The following is a 19046-nucleotide window of genomic DNA, read 5'->3' as shown; positions in this document are numbered from 1 at the left end:
TCTGATTCGCAGCAGTATATTATCAGGTAGGTAATCTACCTGCGGTAGATCGCGGACACCGTGCTGTTTGTACGTAAGTGGTAAGTATTTGATTTAACTCTAAAGTATCAAAATTGTACCAAGTTTGTCATTTTTACTTAATTCCACTTCGGAGGATTAATATAATCAATTAATACAAAAGCTTAACGCAACCGTACTAAAATCCGATGAATAAAAAAAAACAAATTTAACACTTTTTAAATTAGCTTATCTTCTTCCAAGAGGTCTAATCTATACACAAACATTCATTTTTATCTATACTAATATAATAAATATATAAAATGATAGCGTTTGTTTGTATGTTCGGGACAAACTCCGAAACTACTGAACCGATTTCGAAAATTCTTTCACCAATACAAAGCCACATTCTTTGTGAGTGGCATAGGCTAATTTAAAAAGGGAAGTGATCACAATCAAAATTTTAATTTTTTAATGGTTGCTATGGGTTATATAATATATAGATAAAAATAATTGTATAGACGTTATTGTTGTTTTTGGCCATGTCACCAGGTGTGCACAAGAGGCCATAACTCCGGAACCACTTATCCCACAGCGTAAAAATTTCACAGAAACTATCTACATATCAATCTTAATATGTCCTGAAATCGAAATCGGTTTGGTGGATCTTGAGTTATAAAATTTATGTAAAATGTACACTTATTTATATATATATATAGATACATATAATAAATTATAATAAATAAGTAAAATTATTAAGTTCACGTCTCGCGTTTTATTGCCGTATAAGCCAAATTTTACAAAATTTACCACAATAGTTTTATCAACTATAAAAAAATTAGAAAGTTTATCAAAATTATAATCACACCAGTGTCATAAAGACAAAAAACACTTAAGGTTATATAAAAAAAAATTAAAAAATAGTATCTTTAACGATTGAAAACGTTGTGTTACTCTAGACACTTTAACACGTAAAGGTTAAACCACAGACTTCTATACTAAACTGTCTAAACTATATACAAATTAGAAATATATGGATCAAACATACGCCACTGTTCCGACTTCGGCTCTATGACGTCATACGCATATTTTCAAACGCCTGTATCTCATTGAATAATTAATGTTGAAGTGTGAGACCCACACCATATTTCTTAGATAATGGCATACTTTAAATCTAAGCAAACTTGATTTTAGTTTTGTGATGTCCTAAAGTGGATTCGGCGATAGGTACGATCAGTTTTGGATTGTGTGCAAACACTTTCTGTCGTCGATTGGAGTATACTTGCCATGATCTGATTATGGACAAAATTGAACACTTCCTTAAAGTACCTATTTTGCCTATACAATACGCCGGGCAATATATAATAATTATGTCACGGGACAGGATTTCGCATATAATGCATGTTCATATTTTTATAAGTGCATATTTTACATAAAAACGCATGTTTAATTTATAAATTTAATTTTATAATTGTATGTAAAATTTTTATGTATACATTTTTCCACAATACAAAAATTGAAATATTTTTATAAATATAATACGTTTCCGTAATAGTTGGTGGGTAGGTAGGTATTCATTGCATACTGGTTTTCCTATCATATTATATTTTTATCTTATCGATTTTGTCTAACATTATCGACTCATCGTCAATACTACAGAACACGAACTGATAGACTGACGACTGCAGTAGGTTGAAGCGTACATTCGGCAATAGTCAATGACCAACGTAGGGTAAACCATACAGTTATTGGCAGGGGTATAGTTATCGGCATACCAAACTTATTTTATTGATAAATAGTGCTGTGTTGGGTTTTAAAAAGATTTTTTATTTTTAAACAATTAGTCACACTGTTATATTTATATTTGCACCAAAAGTAATCATTATCTTGTGACTGATAAGATATAACATTTTGTTCAAGAAGCGACGCTGATCAGCACGTCAAAAAAGGTAAGATTTTTCTTTAAATCGTAACAAGTACTGCTATGAAATTAAGCTTTTACTCATACACAAATTGTCGCAAACAGTTATATTCGGTTGATTCTGAATCTTAAGAACATTTACAGTTTAAAAATATAATTTAAAATGCACTCAAATTATTCATTTAAATAATAAAATAGGTACCAATAACTATATTGAATATTTCAGATATTTTAGTTATTGGTATGAGGTGCCAATAATAGAATTTGTGTACATTTTCATGTAATATAATTATTGGCATGTATATATTTTTTAAGTATTTAAATACATTTTCATTAATTAAGCGGTTATTCACAATGTTGGTAATTATTTTAAATGATTTATAGACAAAATGCCAAAAAAAACGAGCAATTTTGACAACATTGATGCAGCTATAAAGGCTATTCAGGATGATGGCATTTCACAAAAATCAGCTGCCAAAAAATTTGGTGTTGCTCGTTCTACCCTACAGTTCAGATTAAAAAACCCAGATACACAAAACATTTCATGTGGACCTTCAACAGTCTTAACTACCAATGAAGAAGAGACACTAGTAAAATGGTTACTCGAATGCTCAAAGAAAGGATTTCCTAGGAGGCGTGAAGACTTACAAGACAGTGTCAAAAAATTTTTAGATGAACAAGAGAGGCCAAGTCCATTTAAAAATAACTTACCTGGTAATATGTATTAATTTAATACTTAGAATTGTAATATTGTTAAATAAAAACTTTTTTAATTTAGGGATTGGTTGGTATAAAGCTTTTTTAAGAAGACATCCAATATTATCAATAAGGACTAGCGAACATGTTACCAATGCAAGTGCCAATGTAAGTGAACATGATATCAAAAAATGGTTCAATGATATTCATAGTTATCTGACAGAGGAAAATTTAGTTGACATTTTGAATGACGGCCGTAGAGTATTCAATGGGGATGAAACCGGGTTTTCACTTTGTCCCAAAACTAAATGTGTATTGGGTCCAAAAGGGTCCAAAGACATTTATGAAGTAGCAAAAGGAAACGATAAAGAAAATATCACTGTAATGTTTTCATTTAATGCTGTTGGAGAGATGTGTCACCCTATGGTAATATTTAAATATAAAAGAGTTCCACAAAATATCTTGGATTCAATTCCTCCCAATTGGGGAGTTGGCCGGTCCGACACAGGATGGATGAAGTCTGAAATATTTGATGAGTATATATCAAACATCTTTTATCCATTTGTTGTTGAAAGTGGTATTCAATTGCCTGTAATCCTTTTTGTTGATGGGCATAAAAGTCATTTAACCTATCATTTAAGTAAATTATGTTTGCAATTAAACATAATATTAATTGCTTTATATCCTAATGCAACGAGAATTTTGCAGCCAGCACATGTTGCAGCAATTAGACCAATTAAAGCTGGCTGGAAAAAAGGTGTTTTTGATTGGCACAATGAACATCCAGGTAACGCAGTAACTAAGAATGATTTTTCTCCAATTTTGGATAAAGTTTTGAAAAATACAGTAAGATCTGAAGTTTCAATAAACGGTTTTAGAGCTTGTGGACTTTTCCCTTGGAACGTAAACAATATTGACTTTAAAAAGTTTTTGGGAAAAAATCCAAATACTGAAATAACTGCAGTAGTTAATAATGAAACTGATACTGGTATGCTAGATTACAAGCAATTTTTAGATATTGTTGGCACCGAAACAATTGACAAATTTAAGGATATAAAAAATGTAATTACAAATGAGAGTTTACCTGAAGAGTTTTTTGTTTTGTATAGATTACATGAAAAGTTAAAAAATAACGAGGGCACTATACATCAAGTTAGTAATGATGCTGAGCAATTATTTTCTGATAATAGCATGCCACCATCTAATGAAATCATTAGTACTACTTCCGACCAGATTCAACCACAAGAAAAATCTAAGAGTGACCCTACGCCAATCAATAATTTAGAACTTAGAAAAATCTGATGATGATCTGATGATGTTCTATACATTTGTTTTAAGTGCCAAACAAATTTTAATAAATGATCTCTAAATTTTAAGACTGATTTCTTAATTTTAAGACTGATTTCTAATTAAAATTACCAAGGATAGGAACCTTTTAAGTTTTTAAATTGTAAATAAAGTTTTTAAATTGTTATTAAAGTTTTTTAAGTATAACTTTGTATTGTATCACTAAAGCAATACAAATTTAAATTTTAGTCTTGATGTTTTATTTTTATTTTGCGAAGTAGGCTTATTTCATGTGTATTGGGTACTAATATTTTTTTATTTGTAGTACCTGTTGTTAATTTTTTTTAAAAAAGTGTTTATTCCTATTTATAATAATTTTAATATTCTAATAATCTAATGTTTATAAATGTTGTTTTTTCTTTTAAAAGGGAATGTTACTTATTTTTATTTAATAGAAGTTATGAAAATTTATTTTACTACTGTGAATTAAAAAGATAAACTAATAAAGTTTTTAAAGTATAACTTTGTATTGTATCACTAAAGCTATACAATTTTAAATTTAAGTCTTGATGTTTTGTTTTTATTTTGTGAAGTAGGCTTATTTCATGTGTATTGGGTACTAATATTTTTTTATTTGTAGTACCTGTTGTTAATTTTTTTTTAAAAAGTGTTTATTCCTATTTATAATAATTTTAATATTCTAATGTTTATAAATGTTGTTTTATCTTTTATAAGGGAATGTTACTTATTTTTATTTAATAGAAGTTATGAAAATTTATTTTACTACTGTGAATTTAAAAGATAAATGTTATAATAAATTGTTTCAAGTTAGGAACATGAAATGGTAATTTTGTATACCTATTTATTAAAATTTTTCCTACAATTATGTGTAAATTAGTAGTACTTTTGCAATTTAGGTTACATTAGTATATTAAAAAAATGATTATTTAGGTACCTACCTACTTAGGGAAGTATGAGGTCACTAATTTTGTAAGCAAAAAAAAAAAGGTGCCAATAACTATAACATATAGTGCCAATCCCAGAATCAAGGTGCAAATAACTGTATTTTTACACAATTTTTTAAAAGAACAATAATTTAAAAATAAGTATTAAACCTACACAAATTGTGATAGCAAAATTGGAAAGATAACAACATTTTCTATTGGTAGCAACTGATGAAAGATGTTCAACCATGGTACCAGATTAAATACACTGATTAAAACCTGTATTTTTTCTTAAGGTGCCAATAACTGTACCCTTTACCCTATTATAAAAACGTGTGCATTTTAAATAACATTGTTTGTAACAAGCGTTGATGTGGAACAAAGTTTTTCTGCATATTATCACAAACCACCGTCATAATTTAACCAAGGTCAATATGGAATATATTATTGTTACTTATGGTTTTTCCAATATCGAATACATTTTTTCTTTTCATATTAATTCATTTTTATCATCATTATATAATATAATATTGTAGTTTATTTTTTTTTCATAATTTATGTTTTGATTTTGTAACTTACCAATAATCCAATAAATAAATAGCTGTAATAATTTTTTTTTTTTTTTATAATTTTAACAAGATATATACAATCTGTACCCATTAGGCACAATAAGAATATGTGATATAATATTTTGTACATGAAATCGTGAGGGAAGAAGCCAACCAGTGAAGGCACTACCTAATTGTATTTATATAATATTATAATATAATAATATTATTTATATATATTTTTTTTTTTTTTTTTTTATTAATTATTTGGATTATTCATTTAGTAAATCACGACACCAATTTCTTTTTAGTCGTCGTGAGGGGTTGCCTGGAATTGTGCGAGAAGCTAAATTGGATATAAGGGGATTAGGATGATGTGGAAGTCTGTTATGAAATCTTTTGTAATAAGTTATGGCTTCAGCATGAACAGTTTTTATGTTTAGATCTGTGTGGAGAGAGTAGTTGGAGACATATGGTGGGGCTTTAGTGATTAATCTTAAAATTTTATTTTGAACGGTTTGGATTTTATTTACATTAGATACTTTCGCATTGCCCCACAATTGTAGGCCATAAGTCCACATGGGCTTGATTAATGACTTATATATGAGAAGTTTGGTGTTTAATTTAGTGTGTTTGTTAGATATTAGTGGTTTAACTGAGCGTAGTCGTTCGTTTAGGGCGAGTTTTTTAGCTTTGATATGGGGTCCCCAGGTCAGGCGACGGTCAAAGATTAGGCCTAAGTACTTAACGGATTGGGATGAAGGGATTGGCATGTTATTAAGAAAGACTTCTGGGCAGGGAGGGAGACGAAGAGTGAATGTAGAATGTATGGATTTTGATTGGTTGACTTTAACTCGCCATTTATCATACCAGACAGACATTAGGTCAAGGTGGTTTTGAAGGTTTAAAGAAGCAATGTGAGGGTCTTCATGTACTGATATAATTGCCTTATCATCCGCAAATTCAGCTACAGATGTTGTTGGAGAGGTAGGTTGGTCTGCTGCATATACATTGTATAGTATAGGTGAAAGAATGCCACCTTGAGGGACTCCTGCGCTAATTTTTTCAATATTTGAAAAGGAAGAGCCAGACTTGACTTGGAAGTGACGATCCGCAAGGTAAGATTTAATGAGCAAGAAATATGCTGTGGGAAGAAAAGCTTTTAGCTTAACTAGTAGCCCTTCATGCCAAACCCTGTCAAAGGCTTGTGAGACATCAAGGAACACGCACGTGCAGTATTTTTTCTTTTCAAGAGAGAACGAAATGGCGTCGACTAGTCTATGCAATTGATGAGTTGTAGCATGAGAGGCACGAAAGCCAAATTGCGTGTTCGGAATTATGTTGTTTGAAAAAATGTATGGCAAAATTCTTTTAAGAATAAGCCTTTCAAAAATTTTTGCGAAAAAGGGCAAAAGACTTATAGGACGATATGAAGAGAGAATATCAGGTGGTTTTTTTGGTTTTGGAAATACAATTATTATTGAAAATTTCCAAAGTTGCGGGAAGTAAGCTAATCTTAGGGAGGCATTTATCAGAACTGTTAGCAGGACAATTGCTCTTTTTGGGAGGCATTTGGCAACTTCCGCAGTTATTAAATCATAACCAGGGGATTTCTTAAGGCTGTAGTTTTGAATTGCATTTTTGATATCATTGGGAGTAAAATATTTCGATGGAAGGGTAGGTGGAAGAGGGCTGTCAAGAAATCTGTTAACTAAAGCTGTGTGATGGGGAATTTGTATATCAGAATGTGGTGTGAAGATTTTTGCTAGGTGATTTTTCAACAATTCAGCTTTATCAGCGTCTGTAGTAGCTAATCCACCGGATGGATTTATTAGTGGAGTATTCGGGGCTTGATGTCGCAGGGACTTTTTTGTGGCTTGCCAGAGGCTACCGTCTTTCGATGACAAATTTGTAAGGTAGTTGGCTTGTGCTTGATTTTTGTGGCTCGAAAGAATTTTTTTTAGAGAGTTTGCCAGGTTGTTGAAATTACGCTTGAGGGATGGGAGGCGATATCGTTGGTATAGGGCCCTTGCTCTGCGTTTGTTAGCTATTAATATGCGAATATATTCAGGGATTGAAGGGGAGTGGTTAAAGTGTTGTCCGTGTGAAGTGCTAGCATCCCATGCTGCGGTTTGAATAACATTCGTGAAATTATTAATGGCATCATCAATTTCTTGGGTGGTTTTAAGACTAATTTTAAGGTTAATGTTTCGATCAACCAAGTCATGGAATTTTTGCTTATCAGTGGTCGAGTGGAAAAGCTTTGGTGGACAGGAACGAATTGGGGGAGCAGCACTAACAGTTAAAAGGACAGCGGAATGGTCCGAACTAGGTTCAAGCAGGTTACTAGTTGTATAGTAAATGTTGCTCGGTGTGTTGGAAACAAAAATGTCAAGTATATCGGGTTTTTTGCGAAGTGAGGTTGGCCAATAAGTTGGTCCAGGGGGAGCAAGAGCTTTGAAGCCTTTCTGAGTTATGAAATTGTGAAGTACATTACCTCTAGGGTTGTTTGCGCGGCAGCCCCAGCTGTGATGTTTGGCGTTATAATCGCCGCCTATTATAAAATTATGGCCAAGTGTGCTAAAGTAGTCAGCGTAATTTTGAAAGTTCATATTATGTCGGGGTGGAGAATATATTGCTGCTATTGTGGTCGGTATGTTGTTGAGGTATATTAATATGGCACAAGACTGTAAATTTGGTTGACAGAAGTTAGGAAGGGCTTGGTATACCAGGGAGGTTTTGATATAAATTGCAGCACCTCCATGGGCAGTATTATCTGGATGGTTGGTTTTTAGCAGATTATACCCAGCTATGGGAATATGGGAATATTTTGTGAAGTGCGTTTCAGATATTAGAGCAATATCAATACGTTTTTCTTGTAGTACTACCTGTAATTCATTTTGGTGATTTTTGAGGCCGTTAGCATTAAAAAGGAGAATTAGAAGTGAGTTACTTGTAGGAGATGACATGTTTTTTAATCTAGAAGTTTTGTGATTACTTTGGTTAGTAGGGCGATTAGAGGATTAATTAATTGTTTAAACTCGTCAATGAAGGTTGACATTATTTTGTTTATGTCTGGAGCAGGTGAAGGTACCGTATGATTGGTATGAGAATTGGAAGTAGCTTGGGCGTAGGTAGGAGTCGACTCTGAAGGGTGTGTTGTGGAGGCTTTCACTGTGTGGGTATCTTGTACATTGGTATTATTATAGCTAAACTTATTAGATAAGTGATTACTTGATTTTGGATTTTTTCTTCGTTGTAGATCTTTATAGATGGTGCAGCCTTTGTAATTGGAAGGATGATCGCCAGAGCAGAGAGCGCACTTGGGTGGGGCATCGCGGGTGTTCGGACAGTCTGATGATAAATGATGACCACCGCAGCGAACGCAACGAGCTGGATAGCCACAATAGGATTTAGTATGTCCGTATACTTGACAATTGGTGCATTGGCTAATAGTTTTAGGCTTGTAAGGTTCCTCCACCTTTATTTTTGTGTGGAGAAGAGACGTGAGTTGAAAGATGTCGTTGGATTGGCTGGTTGGTTCGAGGTCCACAAAGAACAGTGGTAGTGGATTTTTATTTACTTTGTGTAGGACGGCTGAGACCTGCCTGACTTCAAAGAGACGTTGTTCGAGCTCTGATTTGATTAACTCCGGCGGAGTAGTCGGATGAAGATTGCGAATGACAACACGAGTTGGTTTATCTTCTTTAAGCTGATAGGTATGAAATTCAGCTTTTTCTTCTCTTAAGAAGCGGACCAGCGTTCTGTATGAGTTTGGATTGGTTGTTATTATTTTGAGGCGGTCTGCCAGAGCTTTGCAGTGAAAATTGTCGACACCAATTATCTCAATGAGCTTAGTGCACAGATCAGTAAAAGTAACATGTAGTAGTCTTAAGAATATTGGTGGGGGTAAGGCGGTCTTAGGTTCAACGTTAAGGGTAGCCTCAGGTTTTGTATTATTATTATTAGTTGAATCAGTCATTGGGAGTGTTGACTCGTGATCATTTGGTGATAAAACTTCGTAACGATTTGCGGAAAAAAAAAACTTTTTATTTTTATTCACCGAAGTTTGTGGGGAGTTTTGTTCGGAAGAACTAGAATGATTACGTTTACCATCCTTTGTTGATTGGACCATAGTCCAATTCGTCGGATTGTCGTCTATGTTGTCGACGTTGTCTTCAAGATCATTAGTTGTGTTTAAATGTGTAGATTGTGTATTATTATTATTTTTACTTTTGTTTTTCTGTTTCAATAGCAGATTAGGAGGCCGCGACATATTATCTTGAGACTAAAGGTCGTCGTGCACGTTGGAGCGATACGCGACGAATGTTGTTGAATTAACGGTAATTGATTGGTTTTAAACGCACAATTTTTATTTTAACATTTTGAAAACGAAGCGCATTGAGCGCACTTGCACTTTTATAAGTTATATATTATTATAAACTAGGCGATTTTGAATTTTTTGGTAGTAAACTTGTCGAATTCGAACGCGAAATGATAACGGGATCGCAAAAATTATAGGAGCGTACAACATACGTGTGTACCGGGCAAGGTGCAAATCGCAACTAGCTGTAATAATTAAAAATTATTTTGCATGTTTTGCATTTTTTCCTTGAATATTTTTTTTAGTGCATGTTTGCATGTAAATTTTACAATTTAAAATGCATACAAATCCGGTCTTTAATTATGTGTTTGCGCACGAAGTATATAAAACAGTTGATATATTGCTGCAGGCTATAGCTTTATTACCCGGCGTTGCCCTGGGATAAATGAAACCGTGATGGCAATCCACCTTCAGCGAATAGTAATAAATAACTATATCGTACCAATTCCGAACAGAATTAATTAATAAACAAATATACGATTATGATGTTAATATTGTTGATAGCAGGTCAACTAAATCGAAATAAGATTACAAAAATTGGTAATTGCTATCATTAAGGCCGTGTCTAGACCAAAGAAGCATATGTTGTCGTCGTCGACAATGTTTCTAATTACCCGTCATAAGTGGTAAGCCGGTGTGATATTTAAACATTGACAATAATATTTTGTTTTATATTCTGTAAAAATTAAATCCCTAAAATAAAATATTCCTAATAATATTTTGACGATAAGTTTACAAATGTAACTTATGGTCTATGAATAGGTACAATACGTCAATACCTATTTAAAAGATTATAAAATAAAAATAAAAATATTTCGTATGATCGATACGTCAATTTTATTAATACTTAACATAATAATATAATAAATTATTTTAAATCGTGATATAAAACAAAATAATATTATATTGTTTATGTTTGAAAATTATTTATTATAGTAAAAATTGTTTAATGATAATTATATAGGTACCTTAAACCTAGCGTATTTTTGAAATTAAATATTAATAATGTGGTAATTATATTGTAGTCTGTGGATCATTTTTCCTAGGGTCTGGGATTTTTTTCCGGAATCGTTCTTCAGGGGGGTTTTATTCCGCAATTCAATGTCTATATTATACACATATTATAGTTCAGCGCATATACTGAAAAATTACGTATAATAATCTTACCGGTGTACCGACATGGAAACATACATCGTTTTATTGTGATTTAGTCTGTACTCTGTAGATTTATAAAAATAAAAATTGACTACTTTATATGTTTAGGTATGTCGTATGTGTATGGATCATGGTTGAAATATACAGGTTATTGCAGCATATTGACTCGGATTGTTATCATCAGAACCAAAATGGCTACGTAAATTGATATCCATCGTGTACCTTATATTTTAAGGCACGATGTAGAGAAGAGAAGGTGATAACACTCCGCGAATAAAGTAGCACAATTTTTGACGGCAAAAATTTAGTTAACATGAATACCGCTAGGCACCGCCACATTACTCGAAGGCCGGTTATATTAATTATTTGCTATTATGGTGTATTAAATATAGACCAGACTAATGTATTGTATAAATATATTCACGAATTCAATAAAATAAACATATAGAGGTAGATATCCAGTCATAACAAATAGTATTTAAAATATAAATCCCTTCCCAATATTGTTCAAAATGTATTAGAATTATTGTAAGAACTATGACTGTCCATTTAAATGTCTACTATTGAATGTTTAGTTACCGAACAATAAATATTATATTAATTTTAGATTCTGAGCGAAGCGATGAATGTATTGATTTTACAATGAAGTGTGTGTTTTTTTTTTATTTTTTTTTTATTTTTCTGTCTGTCATCACCTTTTAGGACAGTAAAAGTGCTTGGATTTTCTTCAACAGTAACTTTTCTGATAGGAAAGTGAATCTAGTTGGTACTTTGGGGGGTCAAAAGTAAAAATTTCCCAGTAGTTTTCAAAAGCGACGTGAAAAATAAAAGAAAAATTAAGGAAAAACGGGAATTTTTACGCAAAATCTGTTTTCGAGAAAATCAATTTTGGTTTTTGGTGTAACTCTAAAACAAATGATCGTAGGGACATGAAATTTTAACTGAATGTTTATAATTGCATTTCCTATACACCATAACATTTTCCAAATATTTTGACTTATTTTGAGCTGTTTACGGACATTGCCAATTTCCATTTTTTTTTTAGTTTTTTTTTCTACAAATATCAATAAAATTATCTGTTGAGTAAAAAAGCTTGACAATTTAATAGAAGGCTCCTAGGTTATTGTTTCAAAGGCAAATTAAAAAAATTAAAAATCCTTAGTCACAGTTTTTATTTATAAGCATTTAAAGTTCACATTTTGACAAAATACGGAAAAATCACGAAAATTAGCAAATTATTTTGTGTTGAGAATTCATAAAAATTTTACATATAGCTGTCAGCTTATATCGGAGGATTGCAAATATTTACAAACTCTTATTACCTTAATATATATATATTTATTTTGTATCCATTATAATATATTATATCCTGTAAGATATGTTTCTATAATCAGGCCCGGATCAAGGGGTAGGCGACATAGGCCCCCACGCATAGGGCTGCAATTAAGCTGCACTTTAGTACGGCAAAATTTGATTTTGCCTAGTTCACTATTTTTGCTTGAGCCGTTCATGTCTATAATTCTATGTAAAAAAAAAAGAATATTATTTGCAAATAAACATTATAATATTTATATTTATAATTAAATACTGATACAAGACATAGATAATATGCAATGGATAGGACATTCATGTACATATATCTTTAACATAGCGGGTAGCGTTCCCGAATAAGGAAGAGAGACGGCAATATAAAATGCACAGACCTATGATGAAATGTATAATTTCCATCCACGATGTTTGGAAGATCTTCTCTACATCGTACCTTCATCCTACCACGATGTACATAGATACAGTGACGGTGTGGTCACTTCCTATCTTTCATTAAAAAGACATTTTTTAGTACATATTAGTATGCATACAAAGTTATAACTTTTAATCATTAATTGATAGGTACTTATTAATAATCTTCTATCCTTTGTTATTATATTGATATTTATACCTACATTATTGAAGTTATGTAAAATGTAACACATTATTCACATAGGTAATTTTATATTTAATAGACAATAGTATACAATACAGTTTTATAGGCAGGTTACAATATAAAAGGAAAATTAATCTCTAAAATAAAACACCAAATTTTTATTTGCTCAAACTTAATTTGTAAGTTATGGTCAAAATTGTATTTCTATATAATATATCAATTAATAATTAACTCATAGGAGTTCATATGCGAATCCAAGTTCTGTTTAAATACTCTGAACAAATGGACATAGTAATGGCACATCGATTAACAATTATTATAATTAATATGATTAATAAATTACAGTTCATAGATCTGAATATTCTGAGTAGGTTAAAAAAATATTACGATTTATATCCAAAAGTACAACTTTAAGTTTGGCATAAATAAAGTTTAGCTAAGTACCCAAATATTTTTTGAAGTTTTTTTTTCAAAATGTGTTTTTGCATAGGTACTTAATTAGGAGATAACTACTTTGAAAAAAATTGCTCAATTTATGGAAAAATCGTGTTTTTGAGTTTAAAATACTTACATATCAAAAAATCGCTTGGGAAGTAAACTACGTTCGTTCGCTAAGTTTTAATATGGTTAGGCGTATATCACTACACAGAATTATTTAAAGAATCGGCCTTCTTAGCGCTCCTGGCGGACAATTTCCGCATTAAATTCCGTACTCACTTTTCCTAATTCGATAGACTAAACCGGTGTGAAAAATAATGCACCGGGATAGTATAGCGAATTTCTATTAGGATTTCTAGGAGTCTACATCAGCTGCTACATCATGGTCCTATCAATTGTATATTATCTATCTATCTATCTATATATTATCTAAAACAACCACGATTTAAGATAAGGTAATATAATATCACAGATAATCTGTGATAATATCTTAAATCGTGACAACGACGAAAAAAAAACCAAACAAAATCGGACTTTCGGCTTCTGATAAAACCCGTGACAAGACGAGAATCACTTGTGCTGTTATCATGAATAATGAATAAAACATAATTAATGATCCCGACGACGATGATGGACGTCCGAATAGGTGAAAGTACGACGTAAGTGCCTAGAAGTAATCTTTGTTTTCTGTGCCGGAGCCACCGAGGTCCGAGACAGCTAACAATAATCATTGGCGGACGTACGGAAATGACGATGTGACACGGTTACCGGGTTGCGTATCATTACTTCGCCGAATTAAAATATCTTTCGTTCACACGTCGTCCGCGTGTGCACACGGTAAACGGAATTCAATTTCAGCATTTCGGCCTCCAGACATGACCACCAAGCGGAGCACTCGGTCCGGGTCGGTCGAATCGAATTACATACCTACGGGCTTGGCCATGAGATCCGAGACCAAAGGCACGCTGCTGGTCAGGGAACCGACGACCGTGTCCAACATATTCTTGACGGTGTTGCTGTTTGCATGCAGAAAATATCTCTTTTTCTCGACGCACAGACGGCTGTTCGTGTACTTGATCCTGCTGGTCGCCTCCGTAGTCGGTGACTTCATCAAGTTCCCGAAAATCTACTTTGCCAACAGCGACACGTTCCTCAACCAGTACCTGGTCAAGTTGGGTTGGTTCTGGACGTTGCTGTGGACGCTGTCGTTTCTAGTAACCACCAGCAAGGTGTTCTGCCTCAACTCTCGTCCGAGCATTACCGTGCATGCCACTCGTCTGGTGGTCGCCACATTTTTCTGGTTCTTTTGGACGAACGCCTTCAATCGACTCGAAGATTATTACGGCAAGTGTTCGGGGAGCAGAGGACTGACCCGATCAGCGTGCAAGTCTGCCGGTCACCTATGGAAATCGTTTGACGTTTCTGGCCACGTTTTCATACTCATATATAGTACACTGGTGATGATTAGTGAAGCAAGGCCTATCATTGGCTGGGATAAAATTCAAGACGTGTTGAGAAATGAAGAGAACGCACGCAAAGAAGGGAAAAAAGTTGCGACCACATTTAGCAGTTTAAAAGAAGAGGAACTGCAAGAGATGAAAGCAGTTTATAAGAAGATGACACCTTACGTACAAGTCTTATTCATAGTAATCACAATTTTTGTCGCTATTTGGGAGTTAATGCTCATCACAACGATGATGTATTTCCACACAATGCCCGAAAAACTATTGGCGGGCATAGTGGCAATGTCAACGTGGTTTGTGACGTACAGGGTATGGTACAGTTCATCATTTTTGCCCCCTCTGCCCGGTGACGGATTCTTTAAATATCAAGCACTTCAAAAGAGTGAAGTAGGTATTTAGTTATTATTATGGTGTCATGACAATATATTGGTGTTTTGTATTTTTTTTCAATAAAAAAATCTGCATGTTTATTTACGGGTAAAGTACTATATTATATCTGTATGTGTTCATTTTGAATAACAATTTTTACTGGTTTTATTGTTGTTAAAATAAAAATTTTTGTTTTCAATATATTATATATATATTTGTTTGATTGTTTTTATTTAGGTATTTTTTTTTTATTGATTTATAATATTTAACTGTTGAACAATATTTCATATGTATTTAATTTAATTACATTTTCTCAATCAATTTACTTATTGTTTTAAACCTATCCCGAACATTTAAGTTTAATAATTAGAAATTATTTTTTTAAAGCTAATTTCAGTTATCAAATATTTACAAATTCACAGTTTTATTATTTTAATATTGCTGACTTTGTTACACTTTATTTTATTATTGGAAAAAAAATCTAAGTATACACTATTTTGTTAATATGTAAACTACTTATATGTTAATAAGTTTATTAAAATAAAAAGCAGTACATTAAATATTATTTGTTTTCAATAATAGTTCAATTATGTATTACGGAAAAAAGATGAAGTGATATATTAAATAAAAAGAGAACTATGCGATATTTAAATTGATTGAAGATTGCCGGTTTTAAAATGTTAAATTAAACCAATAAACGGTATTTTTAACTATTTTATGACGATCCTTAAGATATTAAATTAATTTTCTTAATAACGATTTTGATATAAATACTAGGATTAGAGGATAGTCCAATCAGATTATTTTTGGGTTTGATGGTCCACCATCCACCCAAACCAGACAAATTTAATAAATTAAATATACTATATACACTAAAAACTACAGAGTTGATGTCTTTCAAGTATTTTATTATTTCTAAATATGATATTTAGATGTAGTTATATAATAATTGGGATTGGTTATCGGAGTTGTCTGTTATACTTGGATCAAAAACGTGTAAAAAATGAATTATAATTTTTTTTTTTTTTAAACATTATTTGCTTGTACCCGGTGGGTAAAGGGGAGTTGACATGTACTGCATACTCGGATGAGGTAATGCTGGCATGACAGGTATAAAAGGTGTAGCAACGACAGGCACTGCTTGAGGAGCAATGTTGAAAAAATTGTTTTGTAATTCCGTAGGCAATGGTGGTAATGGAGCAGGTAATCCTGGCGAAGGTTTCATTTTGGTTTCTTTCATAGCCGCTATACTAGTAGTTTCCTTATCTTTACGTGCTTGAGCATGACCCCAACGTACGTTCAATTTATGTCCACCCAATGTCAAACGACCATAAGTGCTCTCAGCTCCCATTTCGGCTGCAGCTCGTGTGGTATACTGAATGAATGCACAATTCTGATGAGCTACATGAGTAATGTTTCGTATTTCTCCATATTGATAAAATACATCCCTGAAAGTTATCAAAAAAAAAAAATCTTTAGTAACTATAATTGTACACTTAGTACAATATTTACCTCAAATCTTTTTCTGTAGTTATATCATTCAGGTTGCCAACATAAAGTGTTGTGATTGTTTGATCCTCTGGTTTCTCCAGTTTTGGCATTTCACTAGCTCTGTTCATCATTTTCTCGGCAACAGGATCATTCACACCATAATACCTGAAATTAATATGATAATAAGTATTTATGTTGAAATCCTTATAAAGGTAACTACTACTTACAACTAGATTAATGATTATTAACATTTAAAAATCACAATTTCAGAGAAGAACTTGCAATGCTATAAGTCTTACATAACTAACTAAAATGTTCAATTTAAAAACTTGCACGAAACCAAGAATAAAAATTAAAAAGTGCAATACTATATGCATTGTAGTACATTTTGAAAGCATTCAGAGCCTTATTTATGACTAATTAACAATAAAAAAATGGAATTATTTAAGATTACCTGTCTTTGAAATTTTGATTCGATAGTGGATCCTCTGGGTCTGTAGGTCTTTCATGACGGTATGGACATTCTTCTCCTCGGCGACATTCACCTTTCACCCAAAATGAACAAATGTGTGGCCGGTTACGTTCATAGTAAGGAGCTTTGCGAGCCATTTTGGCCAGTACATCACTAGCGTTCTGACATTTTCCTCCAGCTTCATCCATTTTAGCTAGCTAAATATAATACAAAAATTAATTTAGGGATACACTTTTGGTAAACAGTAGTTAATATTAGGTATCTCACTTCAGAATCCATATTTTGAACAAAATATTCTTTATTAACATCAGATTTGGGAATTTGTTCTTTAATTTTTAATGCAGCATCACGAACCTACGGATAATATAAATTTCAAGTTGTCAAATATATCAAATCAATTAAATAAAAATGTACTTGTAAAGGAAGCCCATATTCAAGATCCAATAAACATGTCTGGCAAGCATTTCTTAACCGTGCACAGGTTTGACATATTTCAGTTTTCTTGAAACGCATTCTAGCGCCTGGACACCAACGGAATACTGTGAACGGCCTCGCACAAACTTCACACTCCTTACCATATTTTTCTTTTGCCTAAAATAAAACTTGATGATGAAAGTTATAAAATATAAAAATTATGTTAGGTAAACTTACCATTCGCAAGTAAGGGCTATCTCCTAAACATGTTTCACAAACAATTGGAAAGTCCTAAAACAAAATTAAAAATATTAAATAACATTTTGATACATGCCATTATTGGAATTCATCATAAGAACAATATAATTAAAACTATTTTTAAACAAAAGTAATGTTAGCAAAGAAGGGCTACAAAATCTTTAACCCTGGAGATTAATAACATTAAGATAATCCCAGTTCTCATGTAACACACTAATAACTGGTTCAAAAGTTCCATTTAAAAATGAACAGTTAAGTTCTAGTTCACAGTTTTAAAAATTAACTAGTTCAAGTTCATCAAATTTAACCAAGAGTAAATTATAGTAATGCAATTGGTACGGTAAATGCCAGACAATTCATAAAATGACGGAAGCTACATTTACCATTATACCTACTGCCAATAACATAATAGTAACTTTAATAACAGAAGAGATCTATAAATATTAAACACTAAATTGTTGTATTTTTCTAATAAGCAGTCATAAAAAATAACTCTTCAAAGAAATACTCAGCTCTGCACCAGTTACGCAATTTACATTATATTATAATATATTTAAATTAGTACTACAAAGTAAAAACACAGAATATATGAAATTTTGTGGTACAAACAACAAATTGATAAAAATACATAAATCCGTTCAAGGAAATGTTTCACCTCTTAGATAAAAATATGGTGCACTTGTCACATAAAATTTTCTACTGGGTACCTATGTAAATGTATAATATGAAAAATCCTTCATGTCTCAAGTTCGTAAAATTGAGAATTTAGTTCACGTTCAGGTGAATTTCTTGAATATTGAACCCAACCATATTATTAGAAATTGGAATTGAAACAATCGCACAGTAATGTTAGAGTGCATTAATCCATAATTCGAGTACAGTAAGTCGGTAAAAATTCGTTGTAAAATTTAAAATAGTTTATGAACCAGATACTTACGGAGTCTTCCCAATTCTGTCGGTTATACGTGTTTGTCGTTTTGGACAGCGACATATTTGAAAACGCTGTTGATGAAACAAAACAGAACGATAAATTAAAACATTATTATTATACAGAACAGTAGAAGTATGTTGACTTACACGACCGAAAACGACTTGCTTATGATAATGAATACGATTATACTAAGTATACCTATTACCTACCTACGAACTTACGAAGTATGAACAAATATTAATTAATAATTATTGTGAAATACGACTGGTGTCTGGTACACACTACATAAACGGTATATAAGTACAGTAGTCACTATAAACACAAAACACAAAAGTACAAAACCTTTTCAGAAAC

At 32.2% G+C, this 19046-nt stretch overlaps 3 protein-coding genes across 4 annotated transcripts; 2 read left to right on the top strand and 1 right to left on the bottom strand.

Moving 5' to 3' along the window:
- The first annotated feature begins 1702 nt into the window (after nt 1-1702).
- On the top strand, nt 1703-4284 carry LOC132947290 (uncharacterized). The gene is made up of 3 exons (XM_061017550.1): nt 1703-1946; nt 2303-2632; nt 2697-4284. The coding sequence occupies exons 2-3, from the start codon at nt 2308-2310 to the stop codon at nt 3914-3916; spliced, it is 1545 nt and encodes a 514-aa protein (XP_060873533.1). The 5' UTR covers nt 1703-1946; nt 2303-2307; the 3' UTR covers nt 3917-4284.
- Nucleotides 4285-13686: 9402 nt separating this feature from the next.
- On the top strand, nt 13687-15686 carry LOC132946249 (acyl-coenzyme A diphosphatase FITM2). The gene has a single exon (XM_061016132.1). It carries the CDS (start codon nt 14170-14172, stop codon nt 15154-15156), a length of 987 nt encoding a protein of 328 aa, XP_060872115.1. The 5' UTR covers nt 13687-14169; the 3' UTR covers nt 15157-15686.
- A 327-nt stretch (nt 15687-16013) lies between these two features.
- On the bottom strand, nt 16014-19041 carry LOC132946247 (pre-mRNA-splicing factor RBM22). 2 transcript variants are annotated; one of them, XM_061016130.1, is made up of 8 exons: nt 18839-19041; nt 18699-18763; nt 17741-17794; nt 17504-17680; nt 17357-17443; nt 17072-17286; nt 16639-16782; nt 16014-16574 (listed from the first exon to the last, which is right to left on the bottom strand). In XM_061016130.1, the coding sequence occupies exons 2-8, from the start codon at nt 18750-18752 to the stop codon at nt 16160-16162; spliced, it is 1146 nt and encodes a 381-aa protein (XP_060872113.1). In that variant the 5' UTR covers nt 18753-18763; nt 18839-19041; the 3' UTR covers nt 16014-16159. The 2 variants fall into 2 exon arrangements, with proteins under 2 accessions (XP_060872113.1, XP_060872114.1); XM_061016131.1 differs by having other exon boundaries at nt 18902-19030.
- Nucleotides 19042-19046: the final 5 nt, after the last annotated feature.

The sequence above is a fragment of the Metopolophium dirhodum genome, chromosome 6, assembly GCF_019925205.1.
Source record: "Metopolophium dirhodum isolate CAU chromosome 6, ASM1992520v1, whole genome shotgun sequence".
NCBI lineage: Eukaryota > Metazoa > Arthropoda > Insecta > Hemiptera > Aphididae > Metopolophium > Metopolophium dirhodum.
The sequence above is the reverse complement of the archived record's forward strand: the minus strand, read 5'-3'. Positions and strand labels throughout refer to the sequence as shown.